General features: G+C 40.7%; 1 protein-coding gene and 1 long non-coding RNA gene across 5 annotated transcripts in view; one reads left to right on the top strand and one right to left on the bottom strand.

Moving 5' to 3' along the window:
* Window positions 1-13,447, bottom strand: part of PSME4 (proteasome activator subunit 4) — a 64,870-nt gene extending 51,423 nt beyond the window's left edge. For 2 of the 4 annotated variants that reach the window (XR_006938645.1, XM_040696990.2), the window contains exons 1-6: window positions 13,178-13,447; window positions 7,036-7,176; window positions 6,388-6,504; window positions 4,924-4,983; window positions 1,540-1,584; window positions 680-829 (exon numbers count right to left, since the gene is read on the bottom strand). Coding sequence is in view for 3 of the 4 variants with exons in the window: in XM_040696990.2 (XP_040552924.1) it covers window positions 680-829; window positions 1,540-1,584; window positions 4,924-4,983; window positions 6,388-6,504; window positions 7,036-7,176; window positions 13,178-13,353 (689 nt within the window). In the remaining variant the exon portion in view is untranslated. Of the gene's footprint in view, window positions 1-679; window positions 830-1,539; window positions 1,585-4,923; window positions 4,984-6,387; window positions 6,505-7,035; window positions 7,177-13,177 lie in introns of those variants that run through there. The other 2 variants (XM_015283354.4, NM_001006393.3) reach the window with 2 other exon arrangements.
* A 112-nt stretch (window positions 13,448-13,559) lies between these two features.
* Window positions 13,560-24,519, top strand: LOC121110244. The gene is made up of 3 exons (XR_005858425.2): window positions 13,560-15,703; window positions 16,595-16,644; window positions 18,307-24,519. It is a non-coding gene; the product is annotated as an uncharacterized LOC121110244 (long non-coding RNA).
* Window positions 24,520-24,853: the final 334 nt, after the last annotated feature.

The raw sequence follows: 24,853 nt of genomic DNA, 5'->3' as shown, positions 1-24,853 counted from the left end.
GTATCAAAAATATAAGTTCTGCCCTAACCAGCCTATGTAATCCCTAAACACACAATATTGTTGCTTCTGTTTCAAAGTCCACCTTAAACATGATCCAGATAGAGAAACACTTGAAGGACAAGATGCTTTTTCATTCTTGAACTGATTTCCTACAGCAAACTTCTGACTCACATTTCTACATCTCGATAGTAGATGAAAAACCTCCACCTCATTCTCAAATTCGTAACAGCTGTAACTACAGCCTATGTGAAAGCACATCAGAAGCTACACCAGAGGTTTGTGTCCCCAGTAATTCTACGCTCAAACAGAAATAGGAAGAACTGAATAAGAAGATCCCAGTAAGTTTCATCTCGAACACAAAAAACAATTCTGAAAGCATTCTAAACAAATGCTGCTCCACCATGAAAACTGAAACCTGGGAATTTTTAAATTTAAAGACTGTTTAGAGAACAAGTGCTTTTGAATACATACAGCTATTCTGATACACTCAGTTACTTCCATACTACTCTTTAAAAAATATATATATATATCTCATTCCTTTACAACATGAATTCAAGATATATATACTTAAAGGAAATGCCACACAAATTGGTTTACTTGAGTGACTTCAAATGTCATCCTGTAAGAGACAATCACTTGTAATAGAACGTTATACCACTAGACATTCAGTTACACTTACTTGAAACCCTTATGGTGAAGTTCAGGAGGAAGGGTAGTAGGCAGAAATAGTTCAAAGTAGGTAATAGCCTTTTGCATGGTGACATCAAAGGGGCACATTAAAGGCCGCCATTCATCTAGCATCTCTGCAGTGGCATCTTCTGGAAAATACCTGAAAACAAGGAAACCATCCAAAATATAAAGACTTGGCTTTAAATGTGGGAGAAAGGGTGCTTGGGGGCATAGTTTGGTTTTTGCTTTAAACATTTAAACTCATTTAGCTATTTGTCATAAATCTTAGTTTTACACTAAGGTAGTGGCAATAAATAGGTACTCTTCTAATAAATAGGTACTCCACTTAACCTTCACAAAATACAATATAAGATCAAGGACATCAAAAGAAATCATTTGAAGTCTCTACAGCTTTGCAGCTCTCTTAAGCTGCTAGCTAGATTAATTAAACTGGTTCAGGCATACATATTCTTAGCAAATGTAACAGCTAAAAAGCTGAAAAACAATGTGGCCTTATCAAGTGATATACTAGCTTAACTAGCTATGAAGGGATTTTCAACCAACACTATTAAAAAAATACAGCTTTAAAAGTTACAGCCTAAGATACCTGCACTTTGTTTAAACATTGCAACACAAAACATGTCTGTCACTTAGTTTTCCACCTTAAGCAGCCTAGGAACCTGAAGTATTGATCATTCACAACCTCAGTAAAACAGAAAAGCCTCTGCACTCCAACCCAAACAAAAAGAACAAGAGATAAAGAACAGCTAATAGGGTTTGGTGGGTTGCTTTGTTTGTTTGAAATACTTTTCTTTCCCCTATTCAAAGTAGTATTAAAGATACCCTCTTCAGAAGAATTAGTTCACTTACGGTCTGCAGCTCTTCACAAGCGTTTTTAGAACACTTTCTACAGAACTGAAACAAGAAAGAAAACATCAGGGATACTGTATTACCAAACTTCTAGGACTGCATAAAATAAAGAACTATTTGATGATTCTGCCTCAAGAGTTTAAGATAATGTTGATGCAATTAGATGTCTTCAGTGAACATGCAGTAGCTAATCACCTTTCACACAGACCAAATACTACAGATTAAAATTGCTTCCCTAAATTCCTGGTTCTACTTTTCAGATATCATTATGGCATTCACCAAGATTTAACTAACGAGCGAAGAATTATTACCCTTTCTAAGAAATAATGTCCTGCATTTAATCCATGAATAACCAGCAAAGCAAAGTAACCCCTCAGGGGAAGTTGAAAATACCACCAGAGATGAACTTGTGGATTTTTCAGATAAATAAAGGCAACAGAACTCATGAAGTTATTATCACAATCTAAATACCATAACTGACCTTTTCAATTCCTTTTTTTTTTTTAATTTTTATATTTTTATCTATTTAGTGGTTCTAAAAAAGAGAAGCAAAGTATCTGCAAATCAATGATTATTTCATTACCTTCCTCTCACGCTTTAACAGCTGATTTTTAAGTGTTTTACTCACAGTAAGAAAACACATTCTAGAATTATTACAGCGTTTTAACATAGATTGTCACAGGATGCCAAGCCATTAAAAAAAAAAGGATGAAGGAAATAAACCTTAGAATAAACTCAAAGAACAAGGGAGGCAGAGAGAAGAGACCACAGGAACTACAAGGCTGCTCATTTCCATGTTTGTCAGCTCCACCCCTTACTACAAGACTAACTCAAGACTAAACTGCATTTTTACCAAAGATCATTCCCTGAGCTCAAGTTCAGGCAAAGGAGATTCTTACATATTTCAGATCCATTTAGGTATTCTTAACAGAAAAAAAAAAAAACCTGCATTCTTTAGATCACCAGAAAATAAATAAATAAATAAGCTATAGAAATGCTATTTTGATCAGAATAAAGATGATACAAGTTTATCATCTTTAGAATCTTACTAAAGGTCAGTTTAGATGAGTCATTTCAGGACACGCCAACACAGAGCATGCACACATGCTCTCTCCAGTTCTACACAAATTAAACTGATCCTGAACAAGCTAAGTGAAACACCAAACAATGAACCAATCCTAGAGCAATGAGGTGCGCACACAACTTTCACAACTTGCTCTTACACTTCAACATCAAGTGCAAGCCAACAAAAGTCCACCCAGCCCTAAGAACATTGCTTCAGTTCAAGCAGCACTCCAGAAGTTGCAAAATTCTGTACATTTTATCCACCACTGATAAAGTAACTGTTATCTCTGACAGAATGAAGACTGAGTTTACTAACAGCTTCTAAAATACAAAGGAAAATCCAACCATTCATTAAACAAAAATAAGACAAAACTCCATAAGAAACTCATAAAGATTCTAGTTCAAAGCGAACACTGTTCTTGAAAGAGTTAGGAAATAGGTAATGGTTGTTCCAAGAGCAGATAAAGCATGAACCAGCAACGTTCCTTAACAGCATTAAAGAGCAATACAATAATTGTTTGTGGCAAAACAAATATTCCTATACTATTACATTCTACTGAAGTAAACTATTACTATGATGAATCAAAAGAACTTTAAGATATAAATTCTGATGGCTGGAGATCAACAAATCTTTCAAGTTCACAAGTTTTAAGTCCAATTTGAGCATGCAAGTAAAAGAAAGCAAAGGAGAAAGACTGGAAGGGCTTTTCTTTCCGGTCTTCTGATATCAAATTCAGAAAGAAGACAGAAAAACAAACCAACAATACAACCCCAGCAAGCTATTTCTTTAGAAGTGGAAGCTTCCATCTAAGATACAGTGAAACCACTGGCCAACTACAGAAGACATCCTGCAGAAGTCCAGTTGGATGACTCCTAGTCAGAAAAGACAGGAAGACTGTAACTGGGGAGAACAAGACATCGCTGGTTACTGTTATCATCATCACTTTGAACCAGCTTTCTCTAATCTCTTATCAGTGGCTTTTTTCCCCACTCCTGTTAGACTTTTTATGCAACCATTACTATTGAACCGCTCAAATACCCACAATTACTGCACTAGCAAATTGCTGATTGCTGCTGCACCATTAACCTTAGAGCTGGGGACTTAAGTGAGCACAGCAGCAAACAACTGCATACATAAGCCACGTTGGACTGGATCAGCAGCACGCCAAAGGTATCTGCTGTTAATTAGCACTACTGTTCATTCAGTGAGATAGAAAGTCTTCTCATCCCTCTGCTTTAGCTCCTCCTTATTACCTCATTCAAATATTACATCATTTTACCGCACCACATGGATTTATCACTAATCATTTTGGCTCTACACGATTATCTCCCTCATTTAGCAAGGACATAATTGTTTTAATTTGTAAACCTATTTTTCTGCCTTTTCAAAGAGAAACATGTTTCACTTAATACAACATAAACTGACATGCTGACTCCTACATGATCAAAAAGCTGTAAAAGCACCATTTTCAATTTCTCAAGACAGATTCAGGCCCTAAAGGGCATTCTAACTCTACAGTGGACACTCCAGTATAAGAGTTTAAGACAATGAAAAGAGCAACTGGCTAGAGTTTCCCAAATGGCATTACTCCAGTGAATTTCCAACTATGTTGGCCCCAAATCAGTATCTCATTTGATTAGTAAAACTAAAAACTTCTTCCAAAAAAAGAAAGCCAAAACAAAAAAAAAAAAATACACAAATCCAAACCACTGCAATGCTAAAGTCTCACCCTGATGACTACTTTGCTTCCACTTAGATCCCCCTAAAAACTATTCCTGAATTTCTGTATACGCTAAATCTTCTGTTTGTTATATTTTTATTGTGAAAATTCCTAGCAGACCCTACCAACACAGGAGCTTTGTCTCACACTTTACAATGACAAGGTCATTGCTGAGTATGTTTTCCAGAATCTATTAGCTCACTGCCCAAGCACTTTCCATGATTTCATGGTTTTTAATAGCAAAGTAGACCTGCACAGTGACATGCACTCCTGCACAAATGTTCATTTACCCATTTTCAGACACTGAAATTATTCAAATGTAAAATTCATCTTTCATTTGACCCTTAAGATATATGCTGGTTAAATTAGTTAGCGTATAGCCACTTGATCAGCCACTTCACACACACTATCTTGTTTCCCAATTAGAAACGTTTACATACAGTGCGACATTCTCATAAACAGTGGTGTAATGTTAACATTCAGTTTTCCAATACATTATTTACACAGAAATTACACCTGTGTGACAAGTGTTACAGTCTAACAGAACATGCAGAGGATTACACATCGGCCAGAGCTGAACAAAAAAAGTCATTCTTACCACCTATGTAATACATTAAGCACAAATGTTTTAGGTGAAGACATGCCTGGTCGATATGAACTGAATGTAAAAAAAGAATAAATAAAATTAAGACAGTAGTTAAATCATCAGCTATGTATCAAATTAACTCAGCTTTTAAAAAATATCTCGACATCCACTGAAAAGATACCCTTCAAAGTTGGCTTAAACAAAATGGAAAAGCACCGTATGAGAACAAATCGCACTGCATATGAAGTCTGATAGGTACTACTATTAATAAAAGCTAGATGTTTCAGACAGACCATCCAAACAGCTATCTTTGTCCCAGCTTCATCCTCCTTCCCCTCTAAGCAGAAGTCTCCCTGCCACCATCCAGCCTCTCACACAGTAAATGAGCAGTGACCAGTCAACACCCCCACAGACAGTTAAAGCAGGTGCTGGCATATGCATGAAATGATCCAACTGGAAAAGGCTCTGCTCCTTTTTCACTTGCAAGTGGTATCTACAACTAGCAAAATAACGCAACTTTGTAAGACAGTTCACTCAGCAAAATTATTTTTCCAGCTACATAGCCAGTAGACAAATTCAGCATTAAAGCTCTATAACAAATTACAAAGCTACATGAACTTCCTGCTTCTGTCATGTACCAGCAATAGGATCTTGCATTCAGCAGAAGGAATCAGTGGTAAGACTTTAATATTCACAGGAAGAAAGCCATTTTTAAAGTAAATAAGGACTTTCACTCGCTTTTATGTGAAGTTTCAGATCAAATAAGCTGAATTATCTATGTAATATCTTCTACAGTTTACAGAGCAGGACCTCCTCTAATTGGTATTATTACAAAAACTAATTTGAGCAATCTGACAGACGAGGAGGGACTGGCAGCTCAAAGAAAGCAAACAAAGTCTTTATTTTTTAAATCTGTAAACCATTCCTAAAACTCTTAACTGCATTAAGAACTGATCTATATCATATCATCACTTTGAATGTGTGTGTGTTTACTTCCTACAGAAGGCATCTCACTTTTCCCATATGCATTCTGATTTACATCTAGAGCACAGACACAGGGAATGCTTACAGTACATATATTTAAGAATAGTACTACTTTTTATTTTCCCACATCCTTATTGTGTTAATGCATGGAACAGTAGTCAGTTAACCTACATACTGTTTAAAATGTCAATGTTAAATCTGTTAAGCTGTGGGTAATCATCCCAAAGCAAGTTGATGGAGACCCCCGCTTCAGAATATTTAGTGGTGAACCTGATTACATTCAGAAGAAAGAGCGTAACAAATACAAGTTATTGGCAGAAGGATACACACGATTTAGCACAGTCTTACATGCAACTGCTGAAATGTAGGTCATTGAAGTATCAAGAAAAGAGCTGCAGTAAACCAAATTATAGATAGCCAAGAAAATTTTAACTGTACTTGCAAGTATTACAGGTATTATTGCCAGTCAAGTGTTTCAAAATGCAGACTTACTTAGGAAACCAATTTAATCCAAGATGTTCCGTTTTGGAGTATAATATCCTTTCCAACATTTCGCAAAGCGGTCTCCACGGTAACTCTAAATCATCCCTGGACAGCAGTTCTTTTTTCCTGATAAAAGAAATACAGCATTTTAGGATTAAACATCTATGTTGAGTGCACACAAGAACACCCCAGGCCAGGAATGCTGCTCTGAATCATGCTTATCTTCAGCATTTGGCACATGCTGCAGGAAGGTCAGGCAACAAAAAACAAGCCACACATCATTTCTGCATGAACTCAAGCTGTCAAGATCTCCAGCAAGAGTCTGACTAAGTGAAATAAACATTAGTGAGTTGTGAGACAGCTTTCACCTCCCTGTCTAAGATTTAATATTAACACTTAGCTCTCTGATGTTTGCTTTTTCATAAAATGAAACAACTGTCCTCCTTTTACTCTCACGACCACCAATGTGGCTTTGAAAGGGGCACAGTGCTCACGTAATGCAAACTCTTAAATCAAGATCATCTGTGCGGAGAAGGTTAAGTGCAGCAACCTCCAGTAGAACATACTACTACACTGAAGCACATAACATGAAGCAAGTGAATTGGATCAACTACTTAGAGAAGAAAACTTCAGTAGCCAGCAGAATTCTGTACTTACTTTAACAGGTTTATCAACAGGCGTGCAAAACCTTGCATCATGCTGATCTCCAGCTTTGGGATTGTTACCAACTCATACAACAATTTGATAAAAAGCACATGATCTTCTTTGCTAAATTTTCTCCCATACAACCGGATATACCTAAAAATAAACCACAATATGAGTAAGCAATATTCTTAAGCACGTTCATTTCATCTAAGACCTCAGCCAGCTCTTGCTATTCAACAAAACAAAGAAAAACCCACCTTGCACATCTAACAAACAAGAGCATAATCAAAGAAAACCATGAGAATATTTTAACAACTGAAATCAACTATGGGAAAAAAAAGAGAATGACCAAATAAAGTACCACCTACCCAAATGTCCAGATAGGCATAGTCTGACTTCTCTTCTATACATACAGTGCTCAGAAATAAGAATAAGCCTATCAAGAAAACCTGTTTTATAATCATTGGCAATCCTAACAGTCCATTTCAGATTTCTTTCTGCTGGTCAGGAAGATGAGGCAAGTATGTACCTGTGAGGTGCAAACTTGAAAGACTTAGTAAATACTAGTAAGTGGCATTCCTAATTACTAAAGATCCTCTGTACTCATAATTTGTGTTGCTTCTCCTATGGGAGAAATTGGAATTTAACCAACCTTGGTTTAGTGAGCCTAAAATCAATTTTAAAATGAAAGAGTTATCTAAAAACAGAAGCGTGCTAAAAAAGCAGTTACATATCAAAAGCACGGTTTGTTTTCAAACTAATGAGGTAACATTACTTACAATAAATAACCAGAAGGAACAGCTTACTGCCTTCCAAGATTTCAGAAACAGCGTAACATAACGTTCACAGCAGATACCCCAAATACAAGGGTTATATTCTATTACCTCAGCTCAAAATATACTTGACACCTAATTTAGTCCCTCTGTATCCCCATGTATTTAATTTCTTAAAAAAGAAGAAGCAACTGTCACAAGCAGCTTTATTGTACTCATTTTCAGCTGGAGAACTTTGAGGAGGAGACGGGACACAACACAGAAACTACTTTAAAATGGAATTTCAAGTGAAGACCAAAGCTGACACCTTCCAGTATGGTTAACCAATGTTTTCAGGCAATTGCTGGTGCTGTGCTTCACTGCTACCTACCTTATAATCACTATTTTTAAAAGTGAGCTTTGGAAAAACTGCTTGCTATTTCCAAGCTGAAGCTGAAGAAAGGAACACACTTAAATTCATAGAAGTTAAATTCTTAGAATTCTGCTAGAACCATTCCAAGGTCCTTTATAAGGCCCTAGCAGAGCATTCTGCACTTCTCAGGTGGGTAGCAGTTCATGGTTGTGTGAAGTGCACTCCCTTTTTATGACTGCTCCAGCTACTCTTGAACAGTCACACTATTATACTGTCCTCTGAGCAGCTGTTAGACAAAGCATACAAGATATGAACTGTTAAACAACAAGAGGGGAAGCTTATTGGTTGTTTTTGTTTAAGATTCAGTAGAAGCAAATCAACCCAAGCTCTAAGCACACAGCAGCGAAGCTTCGAGGCTCTGCTCTGGTAATGTGAAGAATGCCAGCCCTCACAGTACTTATTTGGTATGTGGGACAGCACATCGCACAACACAGTGCTGGAAGTGCTGCAGGAAAAGGTTAGGGAGGAAACAACGCTGAAAGAGACCTGCTGAAGAGACTACTTGGTTAGCACGCACTAAAAACTTTCAGAGGGACAACCATAAGCAGACACCGATCTAAGAACAAAAACAAAGTTAACTGCCTCAAATACGGAATTTGTTTTCCAAAACTGATTCCTCCAACACTGCAAAATGTGGTTGATTACTGGATCTGTTTTACTTTTAAATGCTTCACACTCCTCTGCAGACATTTAGGCCTCATCGAACTGGCAGTGGGAAGCTGCCTGGATGAGAAGTTCAGCTCCCTGAATAAAACACAGCTGGCACACCCTTCACAAGGTGTCACAGCAGCACGTGGGGTTTGGACTCAACAACTTGATGACTTTTTTCTACTCCACCACTTCCTCATTCCTCACTTTAAAGCTCTCTCACCTTTCTGAGTCACCCACAGCTGGTAATCTTATCCAAAGGCTGTTTCCTTGAATAGATAGATTCATGGAAAAAAATCCCCTTGCTTTTTCCTTTTTTGTTTTCCTCCCCCCATTCATCCTCCTCCAGTTTCCTTAGGACATGCAGTGGTACAGCAGCAAGGCTTGGGCAAACCAACAGCCACCAGTTTTCAAAGAGGAAAAAAAGCGTATACAGGACCGCTTCTCACTTCTCTTATCCCCTGTGGATTTCATCAGGGGATTTGCCTTAAATGAGCAGTGTTTTCATTCACGTTCAACACAGAAAGAAACAAATGAAATAGAAGCAAACTGTGTCCTCCACCACAGGCCCTTAAGCCACATGGATCAGAAACACCACACACCTACACAGCAACTACCAGCAGCTGAACACATACACTCCACTCATGTGGAACTGCAAATACAAAGAGTCTTCAGAAAACAATGGGTGACAACTGTTTTCTCCCCATTAGCCTTCCCTTACTTCCCTTTATCAAAAGAGAAGGACATCATTCAACAAGACAGCCAAACCTCAAAGCAATTCACCTACAGGAGTGTACTTCCCTTATAGTGCATGCTTGATAAATAGCCCATATTAGTAACACTAAAGGCTCATTTTACCATGGGACAGAAGCTTCTGAAATCAAGCTTAGCCTCTAACAACTTCCACACTGTTGTTTTTCAAACATAACACACACATCTCCAGACATTTGCAAACACCGGTTCTACTACGCCAAATGCGACTTAATTAAGAAACTGAGAGAAAAAGTGCAAAGAAATGTTCAGAACAGAAAGATGTCACTTTGTTGAGTAACTGGAAGCCAAACTGCTCCCACAGCTACCTGCAAAAAAAAGTGATTAGGAACTGAAAATCCTCTTTGCAGTTCCATCCTTCCTGCACTGAGTACAGCGTCTCTGTAAGCAAAAAAAAAAAAAAAAAAAAAAAAGACCAAAATTCAATTCCCTCCCCCTCTGTGGGTATTAAGTACCCAATCTCTTACTCCACAACTACAATAGGCCTATTTTTAGGAAATGGACTCTCGTATCAAGTGGACATCCTAAATTATCCTAGAAGTTGGCTGCCCTACTAGAGTTAAAAATTACCTTCACTTATGAAGCTGAATAGAGCACTCTCTTGAATTCCTAGCTATCTGCTTTTGCTTTCTAACACATCGGACAGCATTACAATTGGCCAAAAACTAGGGTTTTGGCAAACTGTATTGAAAACAATGACTCATGCTCACTACCACCACTCAAATCAGATGCATCTGTGTACTGTACATGCACATAACCACTACATACACAGAAGGAAGGCTTATATTTTTCTGTTAATGATGAGAGGGAAACATCTAGGGAAAAAAAAAAAAAGATTTATATTGTGATAGCAATTAAAATACTTCAGCAGGAACCACTGAGAGGCCATCATCCTCACTGCAACACTGTGCCCTATCATCCAAAACAGCTGAGATACATTTTTTCATACCTTACACCTAATTGTCATTTTGTAATAGACAAACACACAGAATGCCACTGTCAGGAACAGAAGCCCTGTCCCTCAGCTCTAAAAACTGCACCCTTACCTACTCGAGCAGAAAGCACAGGAAGACACTTGTTTTTCAGGCTTCAAAGTCAACTGAACGTGCTTAATTGCTCATACTGTACTCATATACACATGTACAGGCTATGTCCTAAAAGAAAACCTATAAAGTTTCAACATGAAACACAAATAAGTGAATAAAATTGAAACAGCAACCTATTTTTGACCTATGAAACAACAAAAGTATGATGCAAGTCCATTTAAACAAATGATTCTGATGCAAACATGTTCTGCTGTTGTTGGGTTTTTTTTTTTTTGGGGGGGGGGGGGGGGAGACGACGGACACTGTAGCAAGTTATACAACAGCTGACATTTGGCTTTCTGCTTTCACAACAGGATTAGTGTTTTATAAGATACAGATTTTACCAGCCAAAGTTTGGGGAGTCTCAGGGTAATGATTACATTTGAATGCCAGTCTTTGAGGCAAGCACTTTCCCTTGCACAAAAAGTCTCACTGAGTCATAAGTTACTTAAGTAGCTGTCTTCACAAGAAAAAGCTGTCTTGCTACACTCTGTATACACATTCTACCAAAAGGATCCATTTACATGACAATGTTATGCATAAAATGCAAATTATGCAAATTAGATTATAGACATTTTATCTGATAAAGGTAATTTTTGCTCCCCCCTCCCCCCCCCCATCTCAGTTCATGACATCAGCAAGACGAGAAAGCTCCTTTTAAGATAACAGTGTGCAAGTCATGCTCTCAACTGCTGACAGTACAAGAACTAGAAGACCTCAGGCTCAGCTGTCAGCCGAAAGAAAGAAAACAGAAACTGATTTCAAATTTTTAATCCAAAAAAGATTTGAGTTTTACTTTCATTCTTTGTACTCTATAGGGTTCACTCACAACTGCGTGAAGTTACAGAGCACCCGAGAAGGCACAACAACACTATTGCACAAACCTCGTGTCTTTGGTAGCGTGGGTTTTTTCTCCTAACTTATTCATTTCTATGTACATCTTAAAATATTTGTACTAGCATTTTAAAGTGTCCATGGAACAAAGACATGTCAGACAGGAATAAATAATAAATGCTTTGAGAATACTGGCTTTTATGATTCAGGTATCTGCAACCAAGCAAAGCAGAAACCTTACTATCATGAAGACCCATTGTACTCTCCCACCAAAAAAAAAAAAAAGTTAAGTTCATGATAGCAGGGAGAAAGGTACTAAGCTGACACTGAGATGAACTATTTTCTGTCAACAGACAACAAAACTTAGGTTTTCTAGTCATTATCCTACAATTTGATGTCGATAGGAAAACAGAACACAATATAGTTGGAAAATATTTAATCTAGGCCTAAGCTGTAATAGAAGTATTTAAGCCTGCAGAAGAACTCTGTCAAGCTCAGCTGAGGAGCAAAACACCCCTCATGTTCAGTACAGGCTTATTTTTAAACCAGAGCCACTGTTTCCTTCCCTGCCTGTGACCACATGTGCTCCAAGGCTTGCTTACTGCACAGAACAGGACAGAAAGAAATCTTTGGATTAAGAGGCATCAGACAAGTTGCACAACACACAATGAATTCAAACTTCAAAGAGCAGGTGGGAAACCACAAATTAGAGCCTCCTGATTCATACAGCAGCACAGCGGCAGCTCTCAGCAGGTTAAAATCAGTGCCCTAAAGCCTGAACTGCTAACGGTCATGGCACTGACAGGACGTGGGGTGATTCTAACCCTAACACTAATTCTAACACAACCCCACACAATTTTTAAGGATTTACATGACGCGTTTAGCAGAGGTGTCTCGTGTAGACCTTTACCTTTGTAAGAGCTGCCATGGCTTACTTCAGCTGGATTAGCATGTGGAGTTCTACCACAACTCCAACCATGCAACTGCAAGCAGCAGGAGCTCCCTAATGGCTGGGGGGGGGGGGGGGGGGGCAACAAACCAGGGCTCAGCTGCTTCCAAGCAGGTTAAACTGTCACACAGCAAAAGCACGTGAGTCATTTTGAAACCACCGACGTAGCTCTATCTAAGAATGCCTCTTGGCAAACAGAGGCAGCGCAGTATGTACACACCAAACAGATCTGAATACGCAACGTAGAACCCCTACTGATCAAACGACAAGATCAAAAAGAGAGCAGAAAGGAGAATTCCACGGGAGGCTCTCCGGACTCTGTAAGTACAGAGCTCGTCATTTCTGGCACAAATACGACAAATAACTACGGAAATACGTTTACCAACGAAGTCAGGGCACAGGCAGCGCGGCTCCCTGCCTGCTGCTCACGCAGCGCTAAGCCACAGCACAACTCACGCGGAGATAACGCCTCGCACAACGCGCTCAGAAAGGCGAAAGGTCAGACAGGTGGCCAAGCAGGGAGCAAACAAAGACGGTTTCGGACAAAATAACGATCTAAGAAAAGCCAGCTCGACCCGCAGCGCTCGCAACGTTCCACAGACGACGGGCCAGCTTTGTCCCGCCGCCACAGGCCGCCTGAGCCCCCCCGGCCCCGCACCGAGGCACCTTCCCGAGCACTCACGTGGAGAGCTTCCTAGTCCAGAAGAGCCCCCCGGGCCACAGCTCCTGCAGCTGCACGGCCCGCGCCAGGTTGCCTTTGATCTGCGCGAGGAAGCGGGCCGCCTCGGCCTCCAGGCGCTCGCCGTAGGGCAGCAGTTTGTTGTAGACGATTTCTTTCTGCGGCGGCGGTAGCGCCATGGCCGGCCCCGCGCTACCTCCCGGCCCGCCGCCGCAGCCCTCCAGCGCTGCGCTCCGGCAGCAACGCGCCGTGTCGGCTCCGCCGCGAGAGAGCAAACGGCCAACGACCGCCCGCCCCGCCCCGCTCACTTCCGGCGGAAGGCGGGGGCCGAGGGCGGTTCCCGCTCGGCGGAGCGCTTCCTCCGGCCGAGGGACGGGGACCCGTTGGCGCCCTGCCGGTGCTGTGTGCGGCTGCCGCCATTTCGCGAGAGCCGCCCCATGCCTGCTTCGGGCAGCGCCGGCAGCCTGGGCGCACCGGGCGTAGCGTGTGGCTGCAGAGCGGCGCTGGGGAAAGGCCCTCGCTCCCACTCGAGTTCAGAATTCACTCTCTGTGGTTTTGCGGTTCTTTACAAAGCCCTTTGGTAAAGCGGCAGGGATCCCAAGGTGCAAGGCACAAAATCGTTCTTCCACCGCCCTCAGCGGCTGCGGGAGAGAGCTGAGCACCAGTCACAGAAACGCGGAATTGGGGATGTTGGAAAGACCTCTAAGATCACCAAGTCCAACCGCAGCCCATCCCCACCGTGCCCACTGCCCCTCAGTGCCACATCCCCACGGCTCTGGGACACCTCCAGGGGCGGTGACCCCACCACTCCCTGGGCAGCTGTGCCACTGCCTCACCGCTCCTTGGGAGAAGGAATTGTTCCTAACAGCCAACCTGAACCTCCCCTGGCACAGCATCAGGCCATCCCCTCTTCTCCTTGCCCAAAGGAGCTGATGTGAAATGGGGATGGAGTTTGTGATGGAAATAATTAGTCACGGGGTCTGATAGCAGATTGTGTGGCTGCCTAAGAAGCTTATTGAAAATAATAATGCTTGTCAGTGAGACAGGGCTTGGCGGTGCCTGGTCCTGCCGTTGGCCTCTGTGGGTGCTGGATAAAGCTGCGACGAATGTGTGATAACAAGCAGTGCTGATAGCTGTTATCTCCAGCTGTCTCCTAAATATAATTGTTAATTGAATTTACCCTCAAGAATTACATCGTGACCATTGAACAGCTGCAAGCTCATTAGATATAAAGCAACTGACAAGGGCAAATCCTATTTTCTAGTCTTTACACTCAAACTAGCCCTGTAAATACAAGAAAAAAATGGTTAACTAAATGCTGAAAAATACCACGAGGAGAAGAAATGCAACCAAAAATCTGTGTGCAATAAAGCCAGGATGCTCAGGTATCCTCCCCTCATGGGGAGTGCATTTATACCATACTGTCACTGTGTGGGCCAGGAGCTGGACTTGATGATCCTCATGACTCCCTTCCTACTCAAGATGTTCTCTGTTTCTCTGATTCTGCACGCCTTTTCTACCACCCACTAGTTTTATTTCCACCCCAGTGCAGCAGGAAATGATCCAGCGTGTGATCCATACATCGGTTTGAACCTCCATTTACAGCCATCACAGAACAGTCAGCACAAGTGCTGTAACTTTCTTCTGCAGAGAAGTACCAGCAAAGCAGCATTGTGTGAGTAAGTTTTACCCAGGCACATAAAGGAGAGTCTATGCTATTTCGTACCTCTACCATCAAGTATATTTCTTGTAACACCTTGGGAAAGTGGAAGTCTCTAATCACTTGAGGTGAATCGAATAACATTTTTTCAAAGCTTTGGTGAAAGCAATTGTTCTGAGTTATGGGATGAGACCAGGATGACATACTTTGCTATTTCCCCTACTACCAACAGCCAAACATTTCAAACAGGTATTGCCAAAAACAAGAGAATTTTGCTTTTTCTCATTTGCCCACACCTACGTTTTTAATAGAAGAAAGGCGGTGATTTTGCGTTGCACACTCAGTACTTTCCCAGTGCCTTTCCATTCCTAGAAGAGTTTGTATCACATGTTCTTGTGGATTATTTCTGCCAGCTTTTACGTTACTACCAAGCAGTTTGGACTATCATTTTTACTTTTATCTGGGTGTTATTTCTTGCCATCTTTTGCAGAAGCATTAAAATCACTTTCTGTTGCCTCCTATCTACCATTTGTAAAGAATTTATATGTGAATTTCTGCCCTTTCTGGCTCAAGATACAAATAAATTTGACTTCTGTCAAATTTGTGCGCACAGTCTGTCACATTTCCTGTTTTGCTGGTTGTATGGGAACTGTAGAATCACGGCCTGAACCTCTGATTGACCACCTGAGGCGAGTGCTGAGTCAGCTGCAGGGGCACAGATGAACGCAATTTCACCTGAGTGTCCGGAAGTGGTGGTCCGGCCTGGCTCCACCCCTCCCAGACCTCATTTAAGGGCTGACTCCCAAGGAGGAAGGATCTCTATCTGGAGATCACCCTTCTTGGAGCCCTTCTGCAAGCCCAGGATATGGGTAAGATCTTTATTTCATTACTCCTTTGTAATGTGATAATCTCTTTGGTCCAATACCTGTTTGCTATACACTGGTGAAAATAGAAATAAACAGGAGGTGAAGCCAAACACTCTGAAATGAATACTTGTATCATAACCCCTGATTAATTGGATTCCTGGCCTAGAAGTGGTAATGAAGAATATGGATGTGTAAGGATAGGTAAAAATACTTTTCAAATATTCTAGATGTGCCTTGAAACTTAAAAATATGAATTTACTTCTTTTCTGTCTCTTCTGGTCAACTCTTTTTCAGTCAAATGTTGTAGCGGTTGGTTCAAACAGCAGTTGCCAGTGTGGGAAAGTGTTTATTCAATTTGAAGCATATGGATGTTGTTGTTTGGACTTGGAGGAAAAAAAAAAAAAAACATTGAAATGCTAGTCCAATTTTCTGAAACTGAACTTGGCAGATACATAAGGAATGTCAAAGCTGCTGTCTGTTGCTTCATAGCTACGTTATTTAATATCTATCTATCTATATATATATATAAAACACAAGCACATGAGCACTTCCAGCCTCAGGGTGCTTGTTTAACTGGACCATCAGATCTCCTCAGGTGTGACTGCTGTACCTCAGGCACACAAGTGTCTTTCACCAGAATTGAACGCTTACCTTCCAGGCAAAAACATGCAAAGTGTGCTATCAGCACCTCAGTCCTGCTGCTAACTAGTTCAACCTCACTGTTCTCAAAAATGATTCCTGTTTTCAGAATCTGAAACAAGAAGAAAGAAGAATTGAGTCCATCTGCAATTACAACAGTAATCATATGTATAGAACTTGTGTTTTCAAAGTATTTTCTGCCTACTGAATCATTTACATTTGATAATTAATAAAAACTTAATCCTTTCTCCACAGTGTACTGGCATTCTGCTGTTTAAAAGGAAAAAAATGAGATGTGTTGCCAAGTGAGTCAAAAATACATTTGTTCTTCAAGTTTGCAATATGTTTTGGCTGTAGCAGTATGTAAAAGCACATTTGGTTCCCAAGTCATATGATGAAGGACTAGCTTTCATAACAAGGAGTCTGTCTGTGCTACTTGTATCAACAGCTTTTTCCTCTCCTATTAAGTAGGAGGAATATGAATCGAGAGCCACTTGTTTTGTTTTGGCATTAAATCCTGACAATTGATGAACCCAAGTTCATACCCAATTGTAGTTGGGGGGGAAAAAATGCAGTCTTCCCATTCATATGAAATTTTGACTGTTAACAGTGGATCGAGTAACATTGTTAACACATTCCCCTGTTGGATGGCATGCTGCCTTAGGTCAGCTAACACCAGGAGTCATCAGCAGTTAGGAAACTTGTCACTTGACCCTGATGGCAGTTTCTGCTCTCTCAGCTGTCAGTCAGGTACTTTTCCTACATGGATGTTTTCCTTGATGACCATCTGTACTGTCTGACTGAAGTTGAATTTTTTGAGTGACAGACTTCTATGGATATTGGGCTTTGGAAAAGTAAACCCAATCCAACACGAGCTTCATATTATCTCTATGATATTTACCCTGCCCTGTGATACTTCTGTACCTCAAAAGACACCCCTGCAAACGTAAAGCGGAATCACTTGGTTTTTTTGTTGGTGGTGATGAGGATCTTCAGACTTTCTCATCCCCACATTTCTAAATCGGTCAGCCACCCAAAGCAGGCACTGAGAGATGCCAAAGACAGCCAGGAAGCTGCTGCCATGCTGTTCACCCACTTGCAGAGAAGCTGACATTAACATACCTTCTCCCAGAAGAAGCATCTGTAGTTACTAGCTGCAAGTCTTTAGACTAACAAGGCCATTTCCATTCCCATTCAAACAAGGGCATGAGAAAGGACTATAATTACAGGTTTCTGTTGAAGTGTTCACTGCCCTGCCCCTGGCAAATTAACTTATTGTAAGGATTTTGGGGTTGTTGCAATTCCTTGTGTGGAATAAACAACAAAGAGCAGTAATTACTGCTTCTCGTCTTCCCTCCTGCCCCTAGGAACTCAACTGCAGCTGTTACTTTTTTGGGGAACAATGAGCAAGATAGCAGTAGGATTAGTCACTCCAAACAACATTCTGAAGCGTGTGAATGCAATTCAAATCACTAGTTTTAATCAAATGAACAGGGGCACTGATTTTAAAAGCAACACATGATGCTGGATTGTAACTAGAAATCTCATCTGGAGTCACCTGTTACCTCTTCTTCTCTGTTTAAAAAAAAAAAAAAATCTGAGAAACACTGCTCTGCCTAAATATAGGGGAAATGTTGGTGAGCTTGAGGGCTACACCTTAGAAATACACTTACCGCATAAACTTTTTTAAATCAGAGAATGTATCTATTTGGAGGATGGGGGCAAAAGCAATGACAGCGTCTGAATAAGGTGCCAAGGAACTTAAGCTTCCTGTATAGTATGAGCCAAAAATAGGTTCTTCTGAAGCGTGACTCAAAGTAACTAATTTTAGGTCCCTAAAGTAAGGCTGTCTGAATGCTCTATTGCGTGTTTTAAGTTGGATGGGTGGCTCAGTGTGATCTAAAGCACACTGATCCTGCATGCTGATAGAGTTCTGTTTTGATAATCCCACGTGATAATTTTCTCAGGTGAGTCTATGCTGTTTGGAAAAGAATTTGAATAGAAAAGGGAATTGAGTCATAGAATCACCAAGGCTGGAAAAAAACTCCAAGATCATCCAGTCCAACCCTCCACCTACCACCAACATTTCCCCACTAAGTCACGTCCCTATGTCCCTCAGTACATCTACACAGCTCTGGAACATCTCCAGGACTGTGACTCCATCACCTCCCTGGGCAGCACTTTCCAGCATCTGAACACTCTTTTGGAGAAGAAACTGTTCCTAATCAACCTGAATCTCCCTTGAGGCAACCTGAGGCTGTAACTGGAGGCCAACTGTGGAGTGTTTAAAGCGTTTATGTGGGCACCTGTACAATTTGTAAAATTTTATTACACAGTCAAGGCTGACTCAATACAGGCAACATTGCTATCTTTCACCTTCTATTCTTGGTGGTTCTGTTTATGAGTCTTGGCAGTAAAATTCATCTTCAATGGTATTGATTCATAAGATATTATTTGACCTCTCTTTAACAGCTAAAGTTAGTGGGTTACTGTTCTTACAAGGAGTGCCGTCTGTACAAACACAGGACCGAAATTATCCCTGGCAAAATCATTTATGGCAGAATTGATGTTCCCTCTCCACCTCCTGTTCCCTTTAGTTGCCTTATTGCCTAAGATTTGGAATGCAAAATTGTCTTAAATCCACACATGAGAATTTAGCTTTGACAGTCTGTTCCATCTACATATCTGAAGCTCCTGAAGATATCCCTGGAAACTGTTGTAGCTGTAGGGAGACAAAGTAATAGACTTGAGCCTCCTTATAGGAACCTCCTGCTGATTTCTTTCCAAATTATTTGTAGCTATTTGAAATGAATAATAATTCCTCTGAAATGAAATAAATGCAGCCAACTCTGGAATAAAAGGCATTAGTGTTTTCTTTCTTCCCCCTCTTGAGGGGCTGAAACATGGATTTTTCTGCCTCACTGTTTTTGCCAAACCAAAGCCAGGGACAGAAGAGCATTGAATGACAGCAAACTTGCAAAGGTCTGTTCTACAGATTCTGCTATTGTAGGAAGTCAGGGTAACAGTCCCTCAGCAGCCATCAGTCTCTTGCATAGAAACTGCACATTAAGGACTTGGCAGTTTCAAACAGCTACTCCATGTTTGGATCTGCAGCAGACCTCTCAAACAGCTACTCCAGAACTGCAGCAGACCCTACCCCCCTTTTTTTTTTCCAGTGGTAAATGCATGTGTTACATCTTTGTCAGCAGTTCTCAATTCTCTAGCTTGTCTATTCAGTTCTCCCCTTCTGGTCGTCTTCCACTTCTTAGGTTATCACAATCATAACTACATAGAAACTTTCTGGGCAGGATTTATCTTTCAAAATGGGAACAAATCATTAAATTTTAACTTGCTTTATATAATCCTAACTTCAGGAATAGTCCAATTCAGTGGGTCACCACATACAGTGTGCTTCTTGGCATTAGAAAATTACATGTAAATATGTATTTAGAAAAGCCTTCAAAGCCCTTTTGGATATGACTGATGGGTCAAACCTGTGAACAATTACTCCTTCCTCATCCTACAACATCTACATTCTCTCCTCTTTCTAATTAGTCATTAGCTAAAGCGTGAAGGTCTTGTATGTTATTCTGATTAAGAGAAGAAATTTGGCAATATCTATTAAAAAGAAAAAGTCTACAGTCTATTTTCCCAGCCTAGGATAAATCAAACAACAGCCAAAGTCCTTGTTTGGATTTTCAAACCTGTTGAAAAAGTTGAGGCCAAAAAAAACCAAAATAAAGTTGTTTATCATGGCTGTATCTCACGTGGTTGTTAAGGTTTTAACTTTTTCAGTGGATTGCTTGCTCACTGTTTCAGTGTGGAGTAGCAATATTTAGATATTTATGAATTATGGAAAAGGCAAGCACATTCAAACATTCCCTTAAGCAACCAATCCTTTCCCTCCTGCTAAAGGATTGTCCATAGTTTGCTTCTGGCTGCATGGTTTTATGCATTGGATCTGCACGGTAGACTTTGGCACATTTCTAAATGTGCTTAGCAGCAGCTTCTGTCACAGGGCATCATGAAGCCATCCAGCAGATTAACAAACCTTGGAGGGGATGACAAGAAACAAGTGAAGAGCGATTTAGCATTCATTTAGCCCAACGTAGCAAATTGCTTACGCTTATATCCCAAAATGTGTTGGGCATGACTGTGGCAATGCGGGTCCCATTGACTGACTAAAGCTAGGATTCAGGAAATTCTAAACTGATGGGGTTTATTGTGTGCAGTGTCCCACTAAGAGGAGATCAAGGTGAAACTGGCTGCAAGTTAATAATTATAACTGTTAAAAAAAAAAAAAAAAGCCATTTGGAATAGAAGGAATGCATTCTAATTAAGGAACACAAGAGGAGAAGCTCCAGGGAGAGGACGAAGTTGCTTTTGCTGCATTTCTGTGTTGTAACCTAAAGGCTAAGCCTGGTGGAAAACTGAGCCATATTTAGTGTAAAACCAGAATCTGCCCCTCTGCTGGACAAAGTACCAAGAACTGGCTGAAAAATAAGGGCGCTTAAAAGACTCAAGTGAGAAAGAGGAGAATCTGTCTTGAACAATACCTTGTAATCTCAGCAGAGAGCTCCACCAGACAGTGCAGGAGATGTTAGCTGTTATTTCCTCAGGCATGTAGCGATACCGCTATCTACAACACCCATGTGTTTTCCTTTTCAGTAACACTGCAGGAGATGAACACAGAATCTGATTTATACCTCCTTGGCTTTGGCAAATGCATGCTAAAAATACTGTAGCCGTGCCATGAATTAATCTGATGACCCCAAAATCTGATGAGACACAGTTGGAAAAATGGTTGTCCTTAGAGATTTGAGCCCTGCTTGAGTGGGAAGGATGGAGCAAGGGGTTGGTCATCAGTACTTGGAACAGTACCATGAGGCTCCAAAATTAAAATAAACTGGCTCAGTCACTCTGGTTGTCCCCATTTCTGAAAAGCAAGCATTTTGAAATGGGATGTTGGAAGGAAAGGCAATTTCGGGTGGTGTTAGGGGTGCCAGGGCTGTTACCAAGTCAGCATCGCTTTCAGATCCCAACAGAGCTTACAACAGCTTGTTGTGCTTCAGGTGCCAAGCAAAACACTTCTGCTACATCAGCTCCAGCACTTAGACTGCAGCCACAAGAATGGCCATAGAGCTGAGACTGCCATCCCTGTGTATCGACTGTTATCACATTGCTGCACAAAGCATTGTAGAGGCAGCACCCAGGTCTCCAGGAGCCATTCAGGGAGTGGTTGGTGCTGTCAAAGTTGCTCTGCTCAATATCTTCCTTAAGCCAAAACCTTTCATGTTAATCTCTTGTTGTTTTTCTTCATTGGATTCCCAGGCTCCATGCCATTTTCTCTCTCCAGCCCACACAAATAAATCTTTTTCCAGGAAAGTTTTTAGTTTCATTAAAATTGATTTCAGTCAGTGTTTGCTGTAGAAATCTGTAAGAAGAGCTTCAGAAATCTGCAAGAACAGCTTCCTGTGCCAAGACTAAAACTTAAAACTGAAGACAGAACCGGGTGTGCATGATATTTTACACCCCTCTGTGCGCTCTCCATTTTCTTCAGCTCATGGAAGGCAGACATTCTGAGTCACAGGCTGTATCGCTGTGTTTAATAGCATGACATGGGTTTCTCATCTCCTTATTCATCTGCTTTTTAAGCTCATTTTTTGTGGTGTTTGTTTGTTTTGAGATGAGGAATAGCTAGAATAAGATATTTGGTACAGCCAGAGTTGTGCAGCAACCTGCACTGTTTTGGTCTATTGACACTTCTGTTAACATACCTCACTTCAGTGTTTTTTGGGACAGACCCGAGCATCACACTCATCTCAAACTGTCTGCAGTAACTGCAGAACCAGTCTGGAATCATAAATGGTTCATTCAGAAACCACCACTGTGTTTCATTGTTTGGTGTAGTTTTGTTCTGCAAAATACTGTGTTTAATAACACAACTTAAGCTGTCTTAAACGTTCAGTCATTTACTTTGAGATGCTTCTGTAGCTCTTTGCTGTTGCACTTACTTTTAATCCCCAGAGCTATCTGAAGCCATTAGCAAGCTAACAGGTGATTTCCTTTTTTTTCCTGACTATTGGAGAATAGTTTGTACAAGTTCTATCACAAATCCACTTTGAATTTCCTTGGCAATTTTTTGACAAGTTTCTCTTCCCCTTATGTTTGCTCCTTCAGTTATTGATCTACCAGAAGTCTTTTTAAAACCTTGTGGAAGCTTGCTTAAGCAAAGGATTTTGTCAGAAGCTTTTTAAAAATCCAGAAACACCACATCAACCAGATCCACGCTTCTCCAAATACCCACTGACTTCTCAGAAGTGTTCAAGTAGACCTGAAACATGAATTCTGGCTAAAAAAAATACATATATGAATTCCTCTCCTTGTATCAAGACAAAAACAAGTATTTCTACTAGGCTGGATAGGGAAGGCAGCATCTAGACAGTGTGAAAATGGATGGAAATCGAGGTCTGGCAACAGTGACCTTTCTAGCAATGCAGCAAAACCGTTCAGTAATGACGAAAGAGGACAAAAACCCCAAATTATGATGTCTGTTTTGTAACTTTTGGCAAACACGAGGTCTTGCCTCGTGGTCTAGACCGCGTGAGATGTGCTTCTGGATCTTCAGCACACCTTCTAGAAGCAAAAGAATCTTCCTCCCAGGAGATGCAGATTTTTGCCAGTTTAACTCCAAGCTGTTTTTGAAACACACTCCCCTCACCTGGTTGGAATTGGCCAGCAGATTAAGTGCTTCATATCCAAAAAACAAAGTTATCATCAATATAGCAAGACTTGATTGAAATATCTGATGACAAATGCTTCACGAACACATTTCAAGGTTCTGAAGTACTAATTAGGCCTTCTTTTTGCTGCTTTTGAGAAGAAATAGTGGGCTAACGCAGTTAATGAGCATTAATCAAATAGTTTCACAGTGCTGCAAAATGTAATAGCTGTCAACCCACCTCCATTATACACTGTTCCCTTACCAACCCACACTTTCGTGCTTTCTTTGATCTTTTCCAGAGCCCCAAATCCTCCACAGAGTCTGACATCATTGTTCTAATGGCTGTGGGAAGGGTAATGTTTAAACTTCCTTTTGTTCAATGGGAATAAATAACTAACTGTTTTAAATGACCGCATCTCCCCCTCCATGCATTGCACAAGAAAGGAAAATGTTATAACCATTGGCATCATATCGGCCACTGTTTCACACAAATTTTAACGCGCTTCCTTATGCCTGGGTACTTCTTAAATGGAATGTGAGACCGATCTCCTCCTGCTTTGCTATTGAGCCATAAAACTAAGACTGCTAATGTGCTCTTTTCAAACACTAAGAGGAAAGCCTGGGCTCACCCCCTTCTCCCAGTCAATTCCCTCTACCTTTCTGAGTACACTGATGTCCAGTAAAACTTCAAAAAGCATGAAGTTTTAAATTAAATGATTCAAGAAGTACGGAGGTCACACAGACAGTGCTAAAAAAAAACAGCTTGCAAAGTTGGAGAACTTTAATGATCTACTTATGCACAGTGTTCTTTCAGAATAATGTTGCTTTTGTGCGTTTGTTCGTTCAGGATCCTATCTAATTTGCATTAAGCTCCTAGGTCTCGGATTCATGATATTAAAATGTTATGGTTAAGTTGTTCCTTGGTTCATACATTGCTTCTAAATTCAAATCATACTTAGCTTCTGAAATGAAATGATATCCAATGACTTTAAATGTTGGTAGGCATTATAGTAGGTGAGTGTTTAGATTTGACCATGGAGCCAATGATTATTTGATAAACAGACTTACGAACAGCAAAAAATATGCAGCTGTGCTTTCTGTTTTGATGGAGGAATTTGAGAACAGCTTTCAAGATTGCTGAAAAAAATCATCAATTCTTTGGAATATTTGTGACTCCTCCATTTTCACTTGATATAAATAAATTTCCTGCAAATTTTCGAATAGAATAATCTGAATTGCAGTCAGAGATTCAACTCAAAAATCTGATCATGTCTCTTTAATAGACCCTCATAATCTCTATCTAACCAGAAAAATCTATCCTTTGCTTCGCAGTCACACCTCATTCATAGAATCATATCACAGAATCATAGAATGGCCTGGGTTGAAAAGGACCACAATGCTCATCTAGTTTCAACCCCCTGCTACGTGCAGGGTTGCCAACCAGCAGCCCAGGCTGCCCAAAGCTACATCCAGCCTGGCCTTGAATGCCTCCAGGGATGGGGCATCCACAACCTCCTTGGGCAAGCTGTTCCAGTGCATCACCACCCTGTGGGTGAAAAACTTCCTCCTAATATCCAACCTAAACTTCCCCGTCTCAGTTTAAAACCATTCCCCCTTGTCCTATCACTACCCACCCTCGTAAACATCCATTCCCTCCTGTTTATATGCTCCCTTCAAGTACTGGAAGGCCACAATGAGGTCTCCCCACAGCCTCCTCTTCTCCAAGCTAAACAATCCCAGTTCCCTCAACCTTTCCTCATAGGAAAGGTGTTCCAGCCCTCTGGTCACCT

Source organism: Gallus gallus, chromosome 3, assembly GCF_016699485.2.
Source record: "Gallus gallus isolate bGalGal1 chromosome 3, bGalGal1.mat.broiler.GRCg7b, whole genome shotgun sequence".
NCBI lineage: Eukaryota > Metazoa > Chordata > Aves > Galliformes > Phasianidae > Gallus > Gallus gallus.
Note: the sequence above shows the minus strand (reverse complement) of the source record. Positions and strands in the feature narration are given on the sequence as shown.